The 20,243-nt window shown below is 34.2% G+C and overlaps 1 protein-coding gene across 7 annotated transcripts in view; it reads right to left on the minus strand.

The window, feature by feature from the left end:
• LOC145586234 (valine--tRNA ligase, chloroplastic/mitochondrial 2-like) overlaps positions 1-19,694 on the minus strand; it is a 31,341-nt gene extending 11,647 nt beyond the window's left edge. For all 7 annotated transcript variants that reach the window (XR_014100831.1, XR_014100832.1, XR_014100830.1 and 4 more), the window contains exons 1-17: positions 19,449-19,694; positions 19,270-19,354; positions 18,304-18,430; positions 15,848-15,931; positions 12,577-12,671; positions 11,501-11,592; positions 9,685-9,738; positions 9,117-9,169; positions 8,962-9,029; positions 8,650-8,725; positions 7,685-7,768; positions 6,121-6,269; positions 5,928-6,045; positions 5,689-5,805; positions 2,060-2,280; positions 1,174-1,263; positions 565-676 (exon numbers count right to left, since the gene is read on the minus strand). Coding sequence is in view for 3 of the 7 variants with exons in the window: in XM_081643018.1 (XP_081499144.1) it covers positions 565-676; positions 1,174-1,263; positions 2,060-2,280; positions 5,689-5,805; positions 5,928-6,045; positions 6,121-6,269; positions 7,685-7,768; positions 8,650-8,725; positions 8,962-9,029; positions 9,117-9,169; positions 9,685-9,738; positions 11,501-11,592; positions 12,577-12,671; positions 15,848-15,931; positions 18,304-18,430; positions 19,270-19,354; positions 19,449-19,587 (1,764 nt within the window). In the remaining 4 variants the exon portion in view is untranslated. The remainder of the gene's footprint in view (positions 1-564; positions 677-1,173; positions 1,264-2,059; positions 2,281-5,688; positions 5,806-5,927; positions 6,046-6,120; positions 6,270-7,684; positions 7,769-8,649; positions 8,726-8,961; positions 9,030-9,116; positions 9,170-9,684; positions 9,739-11,500; positions 11,593-12,576; positions 12,672-15,847; positions 15,932-18,303; positions 18,431-19,269; positions 19,355-19,448) is intronic.
• Between the last annotated feature and the right edge of the window lie 549 nt (positions 19,695-20,243).

A 20,243-nucleotide genomic window follows, 5' to 3' on the forward strand; every position in this document is an offset into this window, starting at 1 on the left:
GTCCCGATATGGAAATCCAATCAGGCATAGGGCATAATTAAGTTACAAAACACCATAATTAAGCTCCTCAAATTTGTTATATGCGCAAAATGAAGATGGACCCTTAACCAGGTCCCTGGAAAGCCCAATCGGCAGGTCCTTCAGTTTTTTTTTTTTTTTTCCAATTAGTAATTATATTTTCCAAGAACTTTCTTGCCTTCTCTCATATTAGGTTTTAATTGTATATTACCTCAACTCACTTTCTACTCCGCCCCCCCCCCCCCCCCCAAACTTGGCACTGAAAGATGAATAATGATAGGAAATGACTAACGATTGTTCTTGATGTTCATTATTGTATGTTGATTTTCTGTGCCTGAAGCTTTTGTAAAGCAGCATAAGTGACAAGAGTAAAGAATATAGGTCCAAAACATTTTAAATTTTCAACATCCGAATGTTCATATGAATAGGTTGGGATTCACCTTGCAACTGCAAATTCCCATGATTTCAGATTCCAAACATATGCCTTTGTGTGCAACCCTCCCATAAAAAATGCAAATCAGATTCATAAGTTAGGAAGCCACTCACTTGAGAGTCTCGAATGAGGCCATGCAGGTATACATAACGAAAAGGTACATTTCCTGTAAACTCTATTCCCATCATAACCATTCTCGCTACCCAAAAGAACAGTATATCATGCCTGTACAAAGGGGTGGCAAGCATCAGAATCATCAAACATTTATCAACATAGTCAAGAAATAACAAGAAATACTCTACCTGCACTGCTTGATGCAAGCTATATAAAAGCACTAAAAATTATAAGTTAAATCTTCATGTGAGCAAGCAATAACCCAATGTTTAGTAAGTTACTCAGTTCCTTTTTCTATGTAGACTATGGAACCCACTACCATACTACACCAATCCACTTCTTCAGTTATCTTATCCATTTTCCCAAACATCTTCGATACAAAAATGAAAACCAAAACTTAAGGGAAAATAGATTCCATACAGAAACTACATGTAGCTGAAAAGAAAGATGTGGTCTACAGCTGTCCCTAGTCTCCCTACTCTTCCTCACAGAGGCAGCAAGTTACAACTATCAGGTTTTCCATACTGAAGTTACATTCTCATAGTTAATGCAACCGTAGACTACAAACAGGTGTGGCAGTCAGAGAGAAGAGTATTGCTCTTAATTACCCTGTTTCAAGCATTGTTGTTGGATAGAATTTTTTAAAAACCTCATCTGATACATCAGGCCATCCCAGTGTGCTGAAGGGCCACAAGGAGCTGGAGAAAAATGTATAAGCAAAACATCATCAGAAGCTTACAGAAATTTTAGTGTTCACAAATGGAATAAAAGTTTGTGCCATTATTCCATGAAAGGAAATGAGAATAAGAAATGAGATAAGGTCAATAATTTCTGTCATACACAAGTGAGTAAATGACCGTCAAATTTTCTCCTGCAATATAGGAACAGTTATTGTGTAGATGATATCATTTTCTACGACCAATATATCTCAGTAATTGATTGTATTGTGCAAGTCCTGTGGTAACAACTTCTTGCAATATAATCAGAAGCTTTCAAGGACTTATTTTCTAGTTCTTCTCCCCTGTGAAGAGAGGAAAACCCATTGCCACAAACAAATGTTGTGGGTGTTGTGTAAATAGGAATAAACAATCTGAATCTCATTATAGGATAGCAGTCTTCTTGGCCTCATATTAAACTTAAATCTCAAAGATTTTGAAGGATTGCATAGAAATGAAATTTCAGATGATTAGGGAGCTTCTATATTTATCTCTTTCTTTTTTCTTTTTTTTTTTTTTTTGTTTTGTTTTGTTTGGACATAGATGGAAGACTACTTGTCCTCTGTGATGCCCCTTATCATTCTACATATGTGGCTATCTTATGGGTGTTGCCTTGAGAGGAACAAAAACATTTTTCAAGACTCCTCAGTTCTCACTGAATCTCAATGAAGAACATAGTAGTCTTCTTAGTTTAACAATAAACTTTTGCCTCAAAGACTTTGAAATATTGCATACAACTGATATTCTAAATGACAAGTATACAACATAAATAGCTAACCTTGAAAACCAAGTATCTAGAACATCTGGGTCCTGATATATTTCTGCATCCTTCCCATACTTCTGCTGAGCCTTCTGAAGTGCTTCATCCGGACTCCTGGCAACTATATATTCTTCTTCACAATCTCTTCCCACAATATACCAGACTGGTATACGATGTCCCCACCACAATTGTCTACTTATACACCAATCCTTGATATTGGATAGCCAGTGATTATAGATCTATAAACGTAAAACAAATTTTGCATAAGAACAACCATTCTTGTTAAAGAAAGAAAACAACAGAAAGCTCACATATTCCACACACCATAGAAGGGAGTATGTATGTGCCCATACCACTCTATTAGGAAAACAAAGTTGACTTCACACTCTTATTAACCACTAATTTACCCTCCATTATTGTATTCTCGGTACCCACGTTCTTGATAGACCAGGGCCTTTTACATGACTACATGTTTGGTTTTTGGAGATGGTTCTAATTGGAGGGGTATTCAGAGAAAGAAACGACCATGGGGATTGATAGTACAATGTTTAAGGCGCTGAGAGCTTGTTGGGCTATGTACCATGTAGACTAAGGTACACGACCATATAGTGTACTATACATGGTTGTGTATTTCTCAAAGAAAATGTGCTTAGTCGATTAGGATTAGTAGCATATATGAAAACTGTGAATGCAGCCGTGATCATGTTAACGCTCGCATTGTCGAGGAAACAGCTTGTGATGGATGAATAGAACGGATCGTGGCTAATACACTGTAAAACTTTTTTCCAAAAACTCACATTATCGTGTTAAGACTTGTTTACATTTTTTTTTTTATGACTAAAAAAGTATTCATATGAGTGGGTATGGTTAGGGAAAAAAAAATTTGGAAAAGTTAGAAAGAGAAATATGAATGGGGACCACTAGGAATAATGTGAGAGGGTGAAAATATTATAAAATGATAGTGGGGTTAATAGGAAGATAGAGAAATAATATATTATGTGAGTGGAATTTTCACTTTTGGTAATGGGGCACTTAAAAAAATAGTCGTTTTTGAGAAGTGGGGCAGTTGAAAAAACATAGGGAGTAGAATAAAATGGATGTTATGGTAAAAAAGGAAAACGCATCAAGTCCCCGTTACATAACGGACAAATTTGGCTTTATGTAACGGGGTTTTGCAGAACGGCATATCCAAAATCTGTTACCGAACAGTTGTTACATAACAAAACGTCCGAGTTTTAATTCCATGGTTAGGAGAGAATTTGTACCCTACTACAAATAGCCTATTACATTATTTAAAATTATAATTTTTAGGTTAGAGAACCCTAAGTGAGGGAATTTGTATTATTAAGAGATCTTAGAGTTAACTATCATCATCTCATACATTGATTAAAATCCTGGTGCAAAGTTCATGGTTTAAGCTTCTCTTAGGCAAAGAGAAGATTTTCCACGTAAAAATCTATCTTGTTTTTTTATTGTTATTTCATGTCTATTAAATCCACACCATTACGTAATGGACTCAAGCTTGTTAGACTCTCTCACACACACAATTAACACAGACAACATAGAGAAAAGATCGAATCTTTGATTGAAAATATTGAAAAGGGGGTTTGTACAAACTATCAACTTTAAGCTGCCAAAAGTGATTGAAATTAGTGACTGTCACCACTCTCAAGAGGTCACAAATCTCCAATGGTTTCACTTCAAAATCTGCCTGCCTCTTCCTTTCCCCTCTTTCAACTTTTAAAAAAGCTAAAGCTATTAACAAAATAATACCAGAATCTCCTTAGGCTAGTTTATTACATATTATACCAATTTATAGCCACAGCCCTTGGTCCTAACAATACACTCCATATCAGTTTCAATATTGCAAATTTCACTACATATAAATGTTTTCTCTAAGAAATATAAGCAGAAAAATTAAGTCAACAGGCCCTCTACTCAATGCCATCCAGCACATATCTCTAATTGTTGTCATCACTGTGGACCCCTGCATGGAAGAAATGCTCTCCCTGACAATGGCATCTGGATCACTAGTTATCAATCATCACACTCATCACAACACTCCTCCCTTTTGATTTCCAAAATCCAACCCTCCTTCGCATTCGATTTTCAATTCTTGACCTACTACCTTATACCAATATCTAATTAACTTTCCCTAATACTATTTTCCATTGTAAACTGCATTCAAATCCATCATATCAATCAACATAAACCCTCTTCAACCCATTAATCTCTATAATCACCTTTAACAGTCTCTTATTTTTTCAATATTCTTACATCACAAAACTATACTAACATGGTAAGTGGCTGTAATTCGTGATATTCCGTATCAAAATCCTTGTCTTGAGATAGAATATCATGTTTTACTATGGTCAGATAAACAAAAGTAATTGATGCCATCCCCACATTTTTCTTGCATAGAGAAATAGTCATGAACTTTCCAATAAGAGAGTCACTTGTTTACCCAAAATCTGAATCAAAAATCCATGGATTTTCACCTTATGTCTATAAGCAAGCGATAGCAAACGCAAATGGCCATTATTTCTTCCAAACCTATCCGTCATAGCATCATCGTACAAGAGCCTAGGGCAAACTTTCCTAGTCAATCATAGGCGACAACAAAACCAATAGTAAGTACATGACAATATGACATATCATCTCTAGCTCACCTCCCTAGGCTGCCTTAAATTAAATCATGATTAAAGCAAGTGGTCATCTCAAATGACATGGTCACTTCAACAAATCAAAATATTATTAATAATAGCCATCGTAAGTAACTAATTTCTATTGGGAAAAACCATTTTTATTAGTTCCAACCCCCACCCCACCCACCCACACAGCCACACTAGACGCCCATCAACGAATATGACAAATCACCAAAACCACTACAACCTAAGCGCCTTTGCAAAGCCTAACTTGAAAACTTCTATTAATAGCAGCCATCACAAGTTTACTTTTTTGGGGGAAAAAAAAAACCATCTTTTCCACTTCCAAACCCCCTACTCAGACTGGACATCACTAGTGCATGCATGTCATGTGGGTATTGCTCATTTTTTTAACATTAATTCTCGTGTATCTTCATACAAGCTCATAGGTGTTACATGCACTCTTCCCCCTACAAATCTAGTAATTAGACCCAACAATCCCCACCCAACCCCCAACCAACAACAACCACAAAGCCTTTGTCCCAACTTGCATGAATTGTCATAAGTCCCCTGCCCAAGACACACAGTCACACACTTGTCCAAAGTTATAAAATTGAATTTTTTGGCTATTTTTATCAATCACATTTAACGGTTAACAATCTACATAAAATAATTAGGGTATGTATATGTAGCTAATGACCAAGCATCTGAGAAGTTTAGGACCAAATATACAACATCATTCTCAAACAAAGTGCAGTATGCTGTGAACATTATGAAGTAAGGAAAAATATATAAAAATTCCTCTTTGTTTCCTCTCAAAGAATTCACTACAATCATGTACAGGTTTCATCTTTAATCAAATATACAAATTTACTAAGGGCTTGCACCCATCTTATCAATCCTTAGGCATACACATCTACAAATAATGAACAAAGCTAAGAATTATCAAACAGGAATAAAGTGATTAATTAGGTCTATCTCAAAATATAATTGATGACTTACCTTCTCAAACCTATCAGGAATAATGGTCAGGTCTCCTGTCTCAACAGAATTAAGGGCTTTCTCAGCCAAGGCCTCCATAGTTACAAACCACTGCTTGCTTACAAGTGGCTCAATTATCTGCTTTGCCAATTTTTTAAAAGAAAGAAAATAGTGTGAGTGACGTATGAAAAGGAAAATGCAGAGTTTTGCTAAATATTAAATTAATTACAGCACTTCGTGCCCGGGTCAAGTACACGCACTTCTCCACCTCGTTGCGATCTAGGAACTCGTAAGGTGTGGGGTTCCTTTTTTACAGCTAAGCCTGTCTCGGTGAGATCCTTCCAAAGTTTTTCCCTAGCCTCAAAACGGTCTAGCCCACTGCAACATGCATAATCATATAGATAAATATAATTGACATGATCATTGACAGTGCACTAATACTCAGAAACTTACCAATACAGTCCAGCAACTTCATTCAATGTTCCATCCTTGTTCATAACATTAAGTATCGGGAGACCAATCTTTCTAGCTAGTACATAGTCATTATGATCATGCCCTGGGCTTATCTTCAAGACACCAGTTCCAAATTCCTTATCAACATACTGCATTAATCAACAAGCATCTGAAATTATGTATCATACAAAGTAAACACATGCACAAACTGCAAATATTATCATGCAACGAACCTGAGCAGCACTAGCAATTGGTACTAATACACACAAGTACACAACACAACACAGCAGTAAACAAAAGTGGAACAAGCTTTGAAACAAAGCAGGATAATCAATAGCCAAAACAAAACAATACAAATGGTGAGTATTAAAGAGACTCACTAACTCTCCCACATAACCTATGACACTTCAAGATGCCTTCTTCTGTCGATCACCTTTCCTATTTATTTACAGCAATTCCTGGGACGATTCTAACACCTTTTATGCCAGCTCTATACACTGTCAATCAACTGTCCTTAAGGTCCTTTCCCACAAGCAATTCCCTTCCCTCCCTCTTCTGTTTGTTCTTGCATCAGGAGTAAGTTTGAATTACGGGTGGCCTTTCTTGGCCAGTCACATACAACTTACAAAGTAACGAGCCTCCATAACAATATGTATTTATGATCATGTGGTTTATCTTTTGACTCTTTGGAGTTGATCAGAAGCTCACAGCACAGGGGTTAAGCAAGTAACTCTCAAGTAATGTCTTCAACTTGAGGATGGTGATTCTTTTTTTCTCATCCGAAAAAAATTAGTCCTCTACTCAAGCACATTGCTTAAATTTCTATACAATGTTCTCGGTCTATGAAAATTGGAAAATAAAATAAAATACATAATAACAAGAAAGAAGAGGACTGGCAGACTTTTAATAGACAATCCTTATAGCCTTATAGGTACCGATTGGGCAATGTGAATGATAATCGAAATGATCTGTAAATGCCTAATTTCTGTCAGAACCCACATAGCGGTGTAGAGCAGTACCTGATATTAAACTAGTTGTGTTGGGATGACATAATGTGTGATTTGACATGACTTTTGACTAATTTATTACATGTAATTACCAGAGATAGTTCTTGTGGATCCAATTACATGAAGCATTTTTCACTATCATACACTCATAATATATCGTACAATGAATCCGGAAATAAAAAAGGAAATTAAGAGAAAGCTTACAGATTTGTATTTATTAATCCGTGTAATCAAGTAATTTAGTTTTCAACTTTTCATGATCATATTACAAAATTCTCATTGCTTATTATTCAAAAAAAAAAAAAAAAAGATTCTCATTGCTTAACTTCCTTCCATGAAATCCACTTACTTCTTATTCCTCCCTTGCATTATTACTTGATTAAACCTACTTAATCTTATTTGTTTATTTATTTATTTGTAGGTAAGGAAGGCGCCCTACTAGACTGGAACCTCTTACAGATCAATCCGGCCAGGGCTAGGAAAAGGAACTGTTTTATAAGGTCAGAGGAAATTAAAGGTGCCAAAAATCAGAGGACACAAATACGTGACGATTTTACCTTATCTGCAATAATTGGGATATGACGACCATATGTCATTGGTACGATTGCCTGACAGCCTACATATTTTGCATATCGTTCATCCTTCAAAACACAACAACCTTGGTCAGAATGCAGAAATAAATCATAAAAAACGCTAAAATTTACTGCCAAGCGTACAATATATGTCACTGACAGCAGCCTCTACCATTCTTCAAATGCAGCTGCACGTTGAATCTGGTAATGCACAAGTAACCCGACATACTTTTACATGCTCAATAATTGACAGGACATGTACCATTATCTTGTAATATGAAAAGATACAGCTTTTAGTAATGAAATTCATATTTTCGGTACATGTCACATGAAAGGACCATAGAATCTGATCAAGGATCCTAACCAATACAAAACTGATCCCATTAATCCTCAAACAGTCCAGATCAATTTATACTCCTTAGTCCTTACAGTACAATCCTATGCTAATAATGCTGCAGAATCCTAATAACCTATAGGTCCTAAACATGGTAGCTAATCTGCTAGTTATCCTTGAGATTATTTCCTAGTAGATTCGCAAGACAAAAGAAAATGCCAAGTTGATTCATCAAGTGTTACTCTCATTTATCTTAAATTGAACCTAAAAGTATATTTCTAACAGAGACCAATGGAACATTGACAAAAATTAGATATCAATTCATTGAATATGACCGAGTAAAAGCATCAAGGATACCGGACCTACATGACAACTATATTTTTTGTAGATTTTTAGTAATTAAGAACAAATGCTGTTGATACAATAATGCCTTCAGGTCCACTGTCATCATTATATCCAACTTTCTCTTAACGTATGGGTAAGAGAATAAACAGCACTGCTTATTACTTGACAGATATTCTAGAAAGATGCATGTAAATGAGAAAAACTTCAACACAATTATTCCAATCATACAAAACAATCAAAATCTGGGAACAGGGAAGATAATGCCATAAACCTCAGGATTAACGGCGATAGCTGTATCACCAAATAGAGTCTCTGGCCTTGTCGTTGCGATTGTCAGAAAGTCCTCCCTTCAATGAAAAAAAAAAGGCTCCACTTAGCAAATTAGAAATATTCCAAATAGTGTACAAACATACATCAACTCTCAAATTTATCACAATGACAAGACAAAAGGAGGTCACTCCAGTACAAATTAAACATATAAGCCCTTCAAACTAAGAAGCAGCTACAGCTTATAAGATCTGGTATAAAGGAGAATATAGGTCTAACGTATAACTAGAATAGGAAAATAAAGCATAACAATCACCTTGATCCTCCAGCCACGCGATATCTAATATGATAGAGAGCACCCGGTTCTTCAGAATATTCCACTTCCTAATTGTGTATAGAACATATGACTCAAACCCAAGAAAAATCATAAAATAGAAATATCAGCAATACCTTCACCAAACATGAACTTACCAAATCTGAGACAGCTGTCTGAAGATTAGGAGACCAATTTACCATGTATGAACCTGAAACATTCAACCCATGCATATTCAATTGTCTACTAGATGCATGTGAGCACCTTCCATCTTGTACTATTAAATTTTATTTTAGCAGTTAACCACAATCACCTAAATATATTTGTGAAAGTCAAATTTTTGTGCAACAGTACTTTGTGTAGAACAAAATATATACCTGGCTGATAACACTCTAAAGAGGAAATAAAAAGTGGGAAATACATTTGGTAACTAACCCCTTTTCTTTCACAACAAAGACTTATCAGGGCATCATCATACACTTGTTTAGAACAAATTCAAGCAGTTAATTCAAGAACCAATCCAAGAAGATAGAAGCAAAAGACAGACTTGATGTGCCAAAAGTGTATCTGGGTGTCAACACAAAACTTGAGAAGCACATATTCACAGAACATAAATAGAACTTGAGAAGCACATATTCACAAAACATATACAGAACTTGAGCAGCACACATTAAGAATACATTACTCACACAGTTACACTTAAAAGATAGACTTCAGATAATCTACCTTGGTATATTAGGCCTTTCTCATGGAGCCTCACAAAGGCTTCTATCACAGCTCCTGCAAAAGTAGAAATTCTCAAAAGTAAAAAATAGAAATTCTAGAACAAAAAATTCATTAAAGCTACAGGAATAAAAGGTTAGAGAAAAAGTCATTAGAATGATGGTTCATGGCTAACCATTTGCTAAGGTGATGGTTAGAACTGGCCAAATTTTCCTCTAAGAAGCATATTTTTAGGCAACCTTACGGACCATATAACGTTATATCTCTGTATATTTGTAGCAGTTTTATCTATCTTTCATCAACACTACAAATCCATCTTATTTTTCATTCATAACTTTGCCTGTCTCTCTCATGATAAATGCCTTAGAATGAATCTGCCCTCCAGTTTTAATGCTACATATGGCAGAGACTTTGTAATCAGCAAGACAAAGACTGCTTTAGGCTCCTCCAATACAATCTAAAACTATTAGCCACTATAGAAAACACTTATCCAATTAAATTTAGATATTTCTTCTTAGCTTCCACATTATTGGTCCAATCAAACATGGTCAAAGAACATTGCTGCTATATTCCATCTAAGAGCCTCACCTCGGCCACCAAATTATATAGATGTCCAACATCTCCAATCTCCAATCTCCATCTAGCCATTAAATGTCCTCTTAGAAGAGAAATTATTCCAGTACTAGACTATGACACCAAAAATACTCATTTATATAGATGTCCAACATCTCCAATCTCCAATCTCCATCTAGCCATTAAATGTCCTCTTAGAAGAGAAATTATTCCAGTACTAGACTATGACACCAAAAACACTCATTTACTTTAAGGCACGTATTTTAAACCTTATGAATTTTACAATAAAGAGCATAAAGAAACAATAAACTAATTGAAAGCAATCCCTGAGAAAATAACTTAATGAACCTAGCGAAATGCTCCTCCTAGCGGCATGCAGTTATCAGAATCAACAAAGGATCCTCAGACATGACAAGAGTGAAGAGATAAATGCCCACACATTTTGCAGAAGAGAATGAAGTACATAAAATCACGAGATTTTAAACAGAAAAAGTACAAAGGAACGGAACAGTTTTGGAGTTTTGCCGTAAACTAAATCAGGTATAGTCAAAAATAATCTGGGTCCCCACAAGAAGTTCCTCAACCAAAACCATAAATGCCAAATTGATTTGGTGCCTCAACTGTAATGCTCCAAAATGAACTCGTATCATACATCAAAAAGTGTAGCACAGGTAGTAATCCTCTATTCTAAGATCCGACGATTTCCAAAAGGATGATAGAGTCGCATCTTTCTAAAAAATGCATGGCATATTGACTTCATCACTCAACTCTATATTAGCTATATGCTAGGTTAAAGAACTTTGTTCATACAGATTTGCAGGTTAGCTTCTGCATGCAGCACCAAATAGATAGATGAAACACTTCCCGCACATCATTCCTACAGGATTTTTATAACCTTTTTTCAATGACACAAAGCATACCTTCAGCCTCAAAAAGATGAATATATAGATCTCACCAAGAAAGATGTTTCCCATCAAAAAAACAGAGTCTATATGGTTTCAGGTTTTCCTAGATTCAGTTTGTCAGAGATCTCACCATTAGATATATTCAAAAATTGTGTGCAGGTGACAAAATAAGAGATGGACAAGCTTCTTGAGTTAGAATACATTTTTGGGGCATCTTGTCCTCCAAATTCCTTCCACTTCAGCACAAATACAATTAATTATTTTAAAATGTAATTATCAGATGGTTTATTAATCAAATAAAACACTATTAAAAAAAAAAGAAAAAAAAAACATTCTCTTACTACTTAGGTGTTCATCAAGAGTAAAATGCTCTCGACTCCAATCACAAGAAGCCCCAAGCCTCTTGATTTGTTTTGTAATGGTTCCACCATACCTATAAGTCACAAAAATGAAGAAGCATTGTTATATCCACAGCACAAATTTCTAATAGCAATTATATAACATAACAAATTATGCACTGTAATAAATGTCCACTACATAAAATAAAGGTAGCAAAAACCATTTCTATTAACAAAAATTAGAAGGTAGCATAAACCATGAACCCCTTCATCCAAAACTTTTCTTTTAAAACAACATTTTAAATCAATTAATTTGGGTTCAACTATGACACACAAACATTTTTCTCTCCATTATATTTCTTCCCTATCAATGCAATTATCATTGGTGCGATAAACAAATTAGAATAGAGAAGGAATTGCATTTATAAGCCAAGCAATGGCAATTCCACCATACATGAGTAAATACATTGTTTAAGATATTGATTTGTGTACATCAAATAAATAGCCAGCATCTGCATATTCAATCAATTGGACACTACTTAGATCCCTGTGTTTTTTTATAAAACAGTCTCATATCACTAGTCCCATATAGATAACGTAAAATGCGCTTATCACCATACCAGTGTCTTCGTTGAACTATATCTTGCTAATAATTTGCTACAAAAGCTGCATTCAACCTCAAATATGGGATTTTTGGAACCTATTTCTTTCTTTTCCTCAAGTGGAAACTTATGCATATCTCTATGGGATTAACTAAGAATAATACCACATTAGAAGGTTACTTAGTGATATAGTTACATCCACCTTAGTATGAATAACTCATAACACGTTTGTTTTTATTAATTTGCTAAAATGTCCGATCAAATAAAAGCATGTGAATAGTGCACAACTCAATTGGGAACAATTTTAAAAAGATAAACAAAAAACAAAAACAAAAACAAAAAAAAAAAAAAAAAAAAAAAAAAAAAAAAACAAAGGGAGTATGTATTTGTGTGCATGAGCATGTAATTTCATGAGAATTACTTTTGAATCAAGAATCGCATAGTGTAAATGTCAATAAATTCAAGCATCAAACTTACTTCTCCTTCCACTTCCAAACATGATTAACAAACTCATCTCTGTCTAAATCAGCTCTTTTTATTCCCTCTGAAGCAAGCATTCTTTCAACAACCAACTACAAGAAAAGAAACACAGCATCATCGGTTTATAAGAACATCTGTTTTTGAATTTGAGATTGCAAAAACTTAAAAAATTGTTAGAAGATAAACCGCAGTTTCTGAAAAAGTTGCTCCAAAAAAAAAAAAAAAAAAAAAAAAAAAAAAAAAAAAAATACAGTTTCTTTCCCTCACTAATTGATTCTAGTCAAACTTGGCATGTAGCCACAACTCATTACATTTTAGAAAAGCTTTTCAGCCCAAAAGATATCCATATTCCCTTTGTCCTTATTTGTTTGCGCCATAGGCTAAAAATGCTTTAAGATTATACAAAAAAATTTGCAAGTGGATGGGTTTTTTTTTTCCACTTCTATGAGTGTATGCAAGTGGGGTAAATGGTGGAGATATGAAACTATATAGGAAACAAGGTAATCTTCAAGGGATATTCCAAAAAGATTTAGGGACGGAGGGAGTATATGATATATCAATAGGGCATAGGGATTTATATGAGCCAATCTCAACTGAGTACTGTTCTGTTCTTGTTTTTGTTCAAACTTATTTTAATAAGTTGAACTCCAATTTAACCTTAAGATTAAGTCGTGCTCAAAAATCTGTTCAAACCAATTCAATTAGACATTAAAGTTATCGAATGTGTTCAGCTCAATCAAACCTAGCTCATACAGAGACTTATTATTCCTTCTATAGCTACTTTTGGAATAATTATTAAGCTCATTTCTTGTTGGAGTCAACAGATGTGTATTGTGCTAATGATCAGAAACTTAGACAAAACAAAACCAAAAAAAAAAGTGAGTGTTGCCAATGTTTCTTCAATTATTGTTTATATGACGCTTCAAAAATACAGATTTTTTTCAATTTACAGTTCCATACATATAGTTTTTTTAGAATGCTAACACTTGCAAGACTACAAATTGTTAACGACTTATACCTCTCAACTTGTGATTCACAGCTTACTCCATTCCCTTCAATACTTACTCTTAATGTGTCCCTAGGGAGTATTGATTAGCAGCACCAACGTCAACTTTCAGTGACAGTATTTCCTATTGATCAATTACCAGCCCAATGAACGCCACTCATTGTAGAAATTTGCATTTGGCATCACTTATGGTATTTGTGTGTTAATGATTTTTAATTTCATTAGCACCACAATTTCTCCTAATTTCCAATGCATACCTTTGACCAAAAATAATTTTCGATTTGTATTTTACAAAAACTAAAAAGTTGATAATTTGTATATACACACTATGACAAATCTAAGGAAAATTTGTCAAGAATATTATGACCTTTGCCCGATCTTCCAAAAATAAAACGACATTTTAATTATCCCGGAATAAAATGACCTTTAACATACATCTTCCATAAATGGAGCGTAACCGGTTGTGACCTGCTTAATGGGTTAAAAAGTGACACGTGTCACTTTGTAATTGGTCAATTGCTTTTTTTTTTTTTTTACAACTTTCTTATTTTTAAAAATTGATTTTAATTAAAAAAAAAACCCTTGCCCTTACAGCCCCCACCCCCGTTAACCCCCAGTCCCCCACCATCACCTCCACCAGCACTAAACCCCCCAACCTCATCCCCCACCTCACCTATGGCCTTCACTAGCCATGAAAACCTCACCCTCGCCGACCACCACAGAATATTGCCCCTCACGAAATCAGTCCCAACTAACACCTCGCAAATTGGCGGGCAAATTGCATTAACTGTCGCCGGAATGCGAGAAAGGGACGACAACGATTAACATTATAAATTTATAATCTTGTCCTCCCCGTGAACTTCAACCCGCCACTACTAGTTAAAAACAACATCAAAACAAAAGTAGAGAAAGATTTACAATGGAATCAAGTTAATTTTTGTTGGGTTATTAAGACAAAAAACAGAATGTTTGATGATGATGAAATGAATTAGAATGGTAGTGTAGAAGGGAATTTATAATCTAGAAAAGGGGAAGGAGTGGGGGTTGAAAAATCGAAAATGAAAGGGGAAGGGATGGGGGCTGGTGAGAATAGGGAGGAGGAGAGGTGGCTGCCGGTTTGCCGGAAGAAGGTGGGTTTTATTTAATAATTTTTTTAATTATCAATTATCTTAAAAAAGAAAAATGTAAAAATAAAAAATAAAAATTTCTAACCTATCACAATGCGACACATGTCTAGTGTTAACCTTTTAAATAGGTAACCGGTTATCTATTCTATTTATGGAAGATGAATGTTAAAAGGTCATTTTATTCCGGGATAATCAAAAGGTCGTTTTATTTTTGGAAGACCGAGCAAAGGTCATAATATTCTTGACAAATTTTCCCAAATCTAATGAGATCCCTTTTTACTTGGTATATATTAGTAAAAAAATATGGCAAAAGTCCGCAAAGTTTGACAAAGAGAAACGAATGGTGCAACCAAAAAAAAAAAAAAAAATAAAAAAAAAAAAAAAAAAACCTCGTTCTTTTTTCCAAATTTATAACTTCGATTGTTTACACGCAATAATAATGCCACTTTCTTCAAATCTTTGTTCCATTTAGCTCCACGCAATTACTAGCCATAATGTAATTTGGAGGAAGTGCCTACATGCTGTTGAAAACGATCCCACTTCCCAAACCAATGGCACAACTACTACCAAGCATCCAGGTCACACAATCACTTAAAAAAAAAGGGGGTAATCGAATTCAACATAGTTAAGTTTATATAAGTTGCTATTAGGTCAACTGTAATTATATTGTAAAGCCAACTTCACAGCAATGGAATGCCGAGTATATTAAGTTAGGAAACAGAAGGGAAAGTCATACTAGTCATTTTCATGACGAAAATAAAGATATTTTTAAATAATAGTAATGAAAAATAAAGGTGCAGCTCTGGGTGCTGGGAAGTCTTACATTGATGATATGGATTATGGATGAAGATGAAAGTACTCATTGATAATTTGCAGAGGTCATGTAAGCAAGTCAACTAGTATCATGTTCAATGGAGGACAAAAAGGAGACCAGGGGGTGCAAAAGTAAACTTCCGGAAGTCAACATGAGTTATTTCAAGAAACACTCACTTAATTAGCCAGTTGCAATTTTGTCCAAACGAAAAAAAATTGGAAGCGGTGAAGATAACTAAACTCTATCAATACCCCATATGTGCAACATGTTTCTGAAGGGGTAATCACATTATGTTTACCAGGAACAGATCCAGAACCAAACCTGAGTAGCGATGCCTGCATGATCAGTACCAGGAATCCACAATGTAGGTCTTCCTTTCATGCGGTGATATCTAACCATAATATCCTACAATAGACCATAAAAGGCATCAGACTTTAGAAACTCCAAGAAACCTCCTAGCTGAAACATCAAGCAGGCAGCTGTATTGTAGAAAAAGATGAACATTTATCCATTAACACCCCTTCACTTTAGATGGATAAGCAAAGCATCACATAAGACAAAAATGACGATAAAATTCAAGATGTCACATAAAGGGACACTTCCAAGTGCCAAGCAAGCACAAGCTGCATAAACATACACCCTACATAGGAATAAGCCCATAAAGTCATCTAATCTCAAATGGCATTGTCTAGGACACCAATTTCTAAAGTTGAACCATTCTTTATTATTACTTTCTCCATCTAAGACAAGCTAATTGTAGCAACCCCATTAAGCCCTTTTTATTAAATATAGAAGCCACATTTAGGTTAGAAAAACACCATTCAAACCTTGGGAGTGTTATCGATGCACTTAAAGTCTTACGATAACAAATTCAAAGCAGCTTTTGTGAATAAACCAAACCATAAACAATAATATAAAAGTAATCTAAGAAAAATGAAATCAAATTATACTCCCAAAACCATTACATATCAAATCCAACATATCCTTAATTACAAAAATCTTCTCTTAACTTTGTTAATTTATTCTAAGCCCCTGCTCACTCATAGTTATATACCTTTACTTACCTAGATAAAACATGAAATAGAGGAGAGACAACCTCCCAAAAATCATTAAAATGACTAATTCCAACTTAATCCCATAAAATAACTCATTTATTTCTGTGATGCTTTTGGGCACATAGAATAAGAACACGACTACAACAACCAAATTAGTTGCCAATGCACGATTTTTAGCCATTAACATCTCTAATATCTATTAGTAAAAATTATGAAAAGTTTACAGTGAAATATACATTGAAATATATATATATATATATATATATATATATATATATATATATATATATGTATATATATATATGTATATGTATATATATATATGTATATGTATATATATATATGTATATGTATATATATATATGTATATGTATATATATATACACTCGCTTAATTCTTTATTGATAAGATTCAAATTCAAATGGAAACTAGTACCACTCTTTTAAAACTCTCTTAAATTTTATTTGTATACTCTTTTTGTTTCTCACTTTACACGACTTTAAACTTTTATTTAATTAACTATCTGGCTATGCTCTTGTTCCTTTTCGAATGGTTCCATATGACGATTCAAATTAGCCGACCCCAAATCATTTTTGGGACTAATAAGGCTTTATTGTTGTTGTTAGTTTAATTTATCTTTCACATTCTCTCTCCTATTTCATCTTACACCCACCCACCTTTTACATTTTCTCTCCTACTTTATCGTATAACCCCTCCCCCCTCTTTTTACATCTTCTCTCTTACCCACAATGATTAAGAGAAGTACTAGGATGGGTAACCTATAGAGAAGTCCTCATGTTAGTTTATGTTGACGACCCTACTTATGGGATTAAGGCGTTGAAAGTGAAGAGTACATTCAATTATAACATGGTGGTTATAGAGTTATAGGTAATTGAACAGTAAAGAATTTAAGGGGGTTCTCATACCTTTAAATATTTAAAAAAATTTAAAATAGTTTTAAATTAAATTAAATAATATTTGGAAAAAGAGAGATGAAATATACTTTCAGCTAAGCCCAAGTTCTGAGTTTAAAGCTTTACATTATTTTGTTTTGTTAGTACTTTCATGCCTCCAAAAAAGTTTTTTCCCTATATTTTCATTATTGACAGGTTCAAACAATTTCCAAAAAGATATACAAAACTCCACTTTCACTCATCATTTTTCCATTAAGAAAAATTCCCATCAAAGCAACATATGGAGAGAAAGGGAGAGGATATACAAGGGGCATCGCACGTCCATCAAAATGAAGTAATAAGAATAAAAAAAAAAAAGAGAAAAAAGTATCTATATGTTACATATGAATAAGGCACAGAAAACCTCATAGCCATGAGCTCAATAAGCTATATAAAAGCTAAAAACATCATCTAATCCGATAAGAAAGCTTAATTAGACATTTACTCCCTATGTATCATATTATTTCTCTAATCATAAGAAAAATAGCTAATATGTGGAGTATAATGGCCCATGCACCTCCCAAAAGTCACATAATGGACCTATTAGGTTGTAAATGATTAAAAAAAATTAGGTGGAATCCCAATAATTCCCAGCAACACTTTATAATTTCTAAGGAAAGCCGCCAAATTACAAATGCAAGAACAAGTAAGTTCATCTCTGCACTAGCAAATCACATAGTGATAGTACATATGCAATAACATGTTTTCCCTCCATGAAACACATAAGACGATTAAGATGTTATAAGAAATCAAACATTACTTCACCAACCTCAAGAGTTACGAACATTGCATGCCCCATATGTAATGATCCTGTTACGTTAGGTGGTGGCATAGAAATAACAAAAGGTTCACTTCCTTGATCCATATTTGGTTTGAAGTAACCCTGAGAATCCCACCTGAAAGCAGCCACTTCCACTTTAAGATGCCATAAATTGCCTTCAACATGAAACGGACATAATAAGAGAGAGAGAGGACCCAAATGTGTTAAGCAAGATTAAAAGTGAAAGGGAAATATGCACAATTGTTACAGCTATGGTGCTTGCAGAATCAATTCAAGTGTCCGACGCAGCGATTTTGTGAAAAAATTCCATGATTTTGGTCAAAAATGAAGGGTCGGAGTGTCCTACCCATGTCTAAAAGTGTCGAGGATCTAACACAAATAGAATGAATTTCTTCAAAGTTAAAATTTCTTTCTGTTATACACATCCAATCAAACATTATCCCACCCCCCATTCCCTCTTCTCATCTACTACTACATTTTAATGACTTCAAAAAGGGACTTGCTTGCAAATATTAAAATTTCTTAAGCTAGTAGCTCCACCATTGTAGCACATCTTGCTAGCTTGGTAAATATGAAATGAATAAAAAAACAATTGACAAGTATCATAATAAATTGATGTGGCATGCCAAGCTATAAGATAATTTAGCCAACTCCCAATATTAAAAAAGTTAAATAAATAAAAAAATTAGCTCCTCACTTCACATTAATATTAAGTTAGTGATCCTAACAGTCACATAAATGGATGGTTTTGATTTTTGACACATAAAATACCAGAAATTCAATGAAACTGAAAAAATAATTATTCAACAATATCAGCTATAAATATGCTGTCTGCAGATAAGTAAGATAACAAAGAGATAATGCAACGAAAAAAGTCATATTAAACCGCATTAATTCGCAATATAATCTATACAACTTCATAGCATTACTAGTTAATTAATGTCAAGAACACACCAATTGTAAATGCGCTCCTCCCAATCAAAATCAAATGATTTCGCCACCTCCGGCGATGTAAACACCTCATTCTTCGAAGCCGAAACTGCAACCAAAACAGCAATTATGAAATATAATTATAAATAAAGAAGAATTATACGAAATTAAAAGTGGGAATTTCTTCCACAATAAAGAACTACCGGAGAAAAGCCGAGGTCTGAAATAGGATAAACGAATAGAGGAGACATTGATTAAGAAGCGACGTTGAGAGAGAATAAGAGGTTTGAATTTGCGAATGGAGCAAGAAGAGAGGATTAAAGGGTTGGCAAGTAACGCCATTGTTGTGCTCCTGTAAGAGCTTCACCAGCAGATTGTGGTGATGGCAAGACTTTTGAAATAGGTCTTTATTATTTCATCCATAATTCCAACCTGTTAAGCTTAATTCCTACTATATACTTTAATCTTCGTATCAAATTAAAAGCGTACCTAATTCCATGATGATTAGATCAACTCCAATTGGTTATAGAGGAGATGATTGCAATTTTCAAAAAAATTTAGCTACTAACTTGACTATTAGAGCTAAAAATTACAATTAGTTTGGCCAAGCAAATTAGCTCGGGCAAGCTAATTTGCTTGAGAAAAAGTTTCTAAAATTTTTGGATATTAACATATTAAAATAATTGAATTTATAAAGCTAATTGAGAAAGTCAAGCTTATATAATTAACAAGCTAGTAGTTAACCATTGATGTACAAAATAGTTACAAAGAAAATTAGCTAAAAATCATATGTGGCATGACAAGCTAATTTAGCAATTAGCTTTTATGCATCACACATAAAACTAGTAGGGACCATAACCCTAGATTTCTATTTATATAAACTCCTTTCCTAACCCGCTCATCATGAATTAGAAAGGGTTCAATGGTCTCTAAACTAAACTCATACTCTATGAAACACGTAACAAGACCAATAATAATAATTATTTAAATGGATCACT

This window comes from Chenopodium album, chromosome 16 (assembly GCF_948465745.1).
Source record: "Chenopodium album chromosome 16, dcCheAlbu1.1, whole genome shotgun sequence".
Lineage (NCBI taxonomy): Eukaryota > Viridiplantae > Streptophyta > Magnoliopsida > Caryophyllales > Amaranthaceae > Chenopodium > Chenopodium album.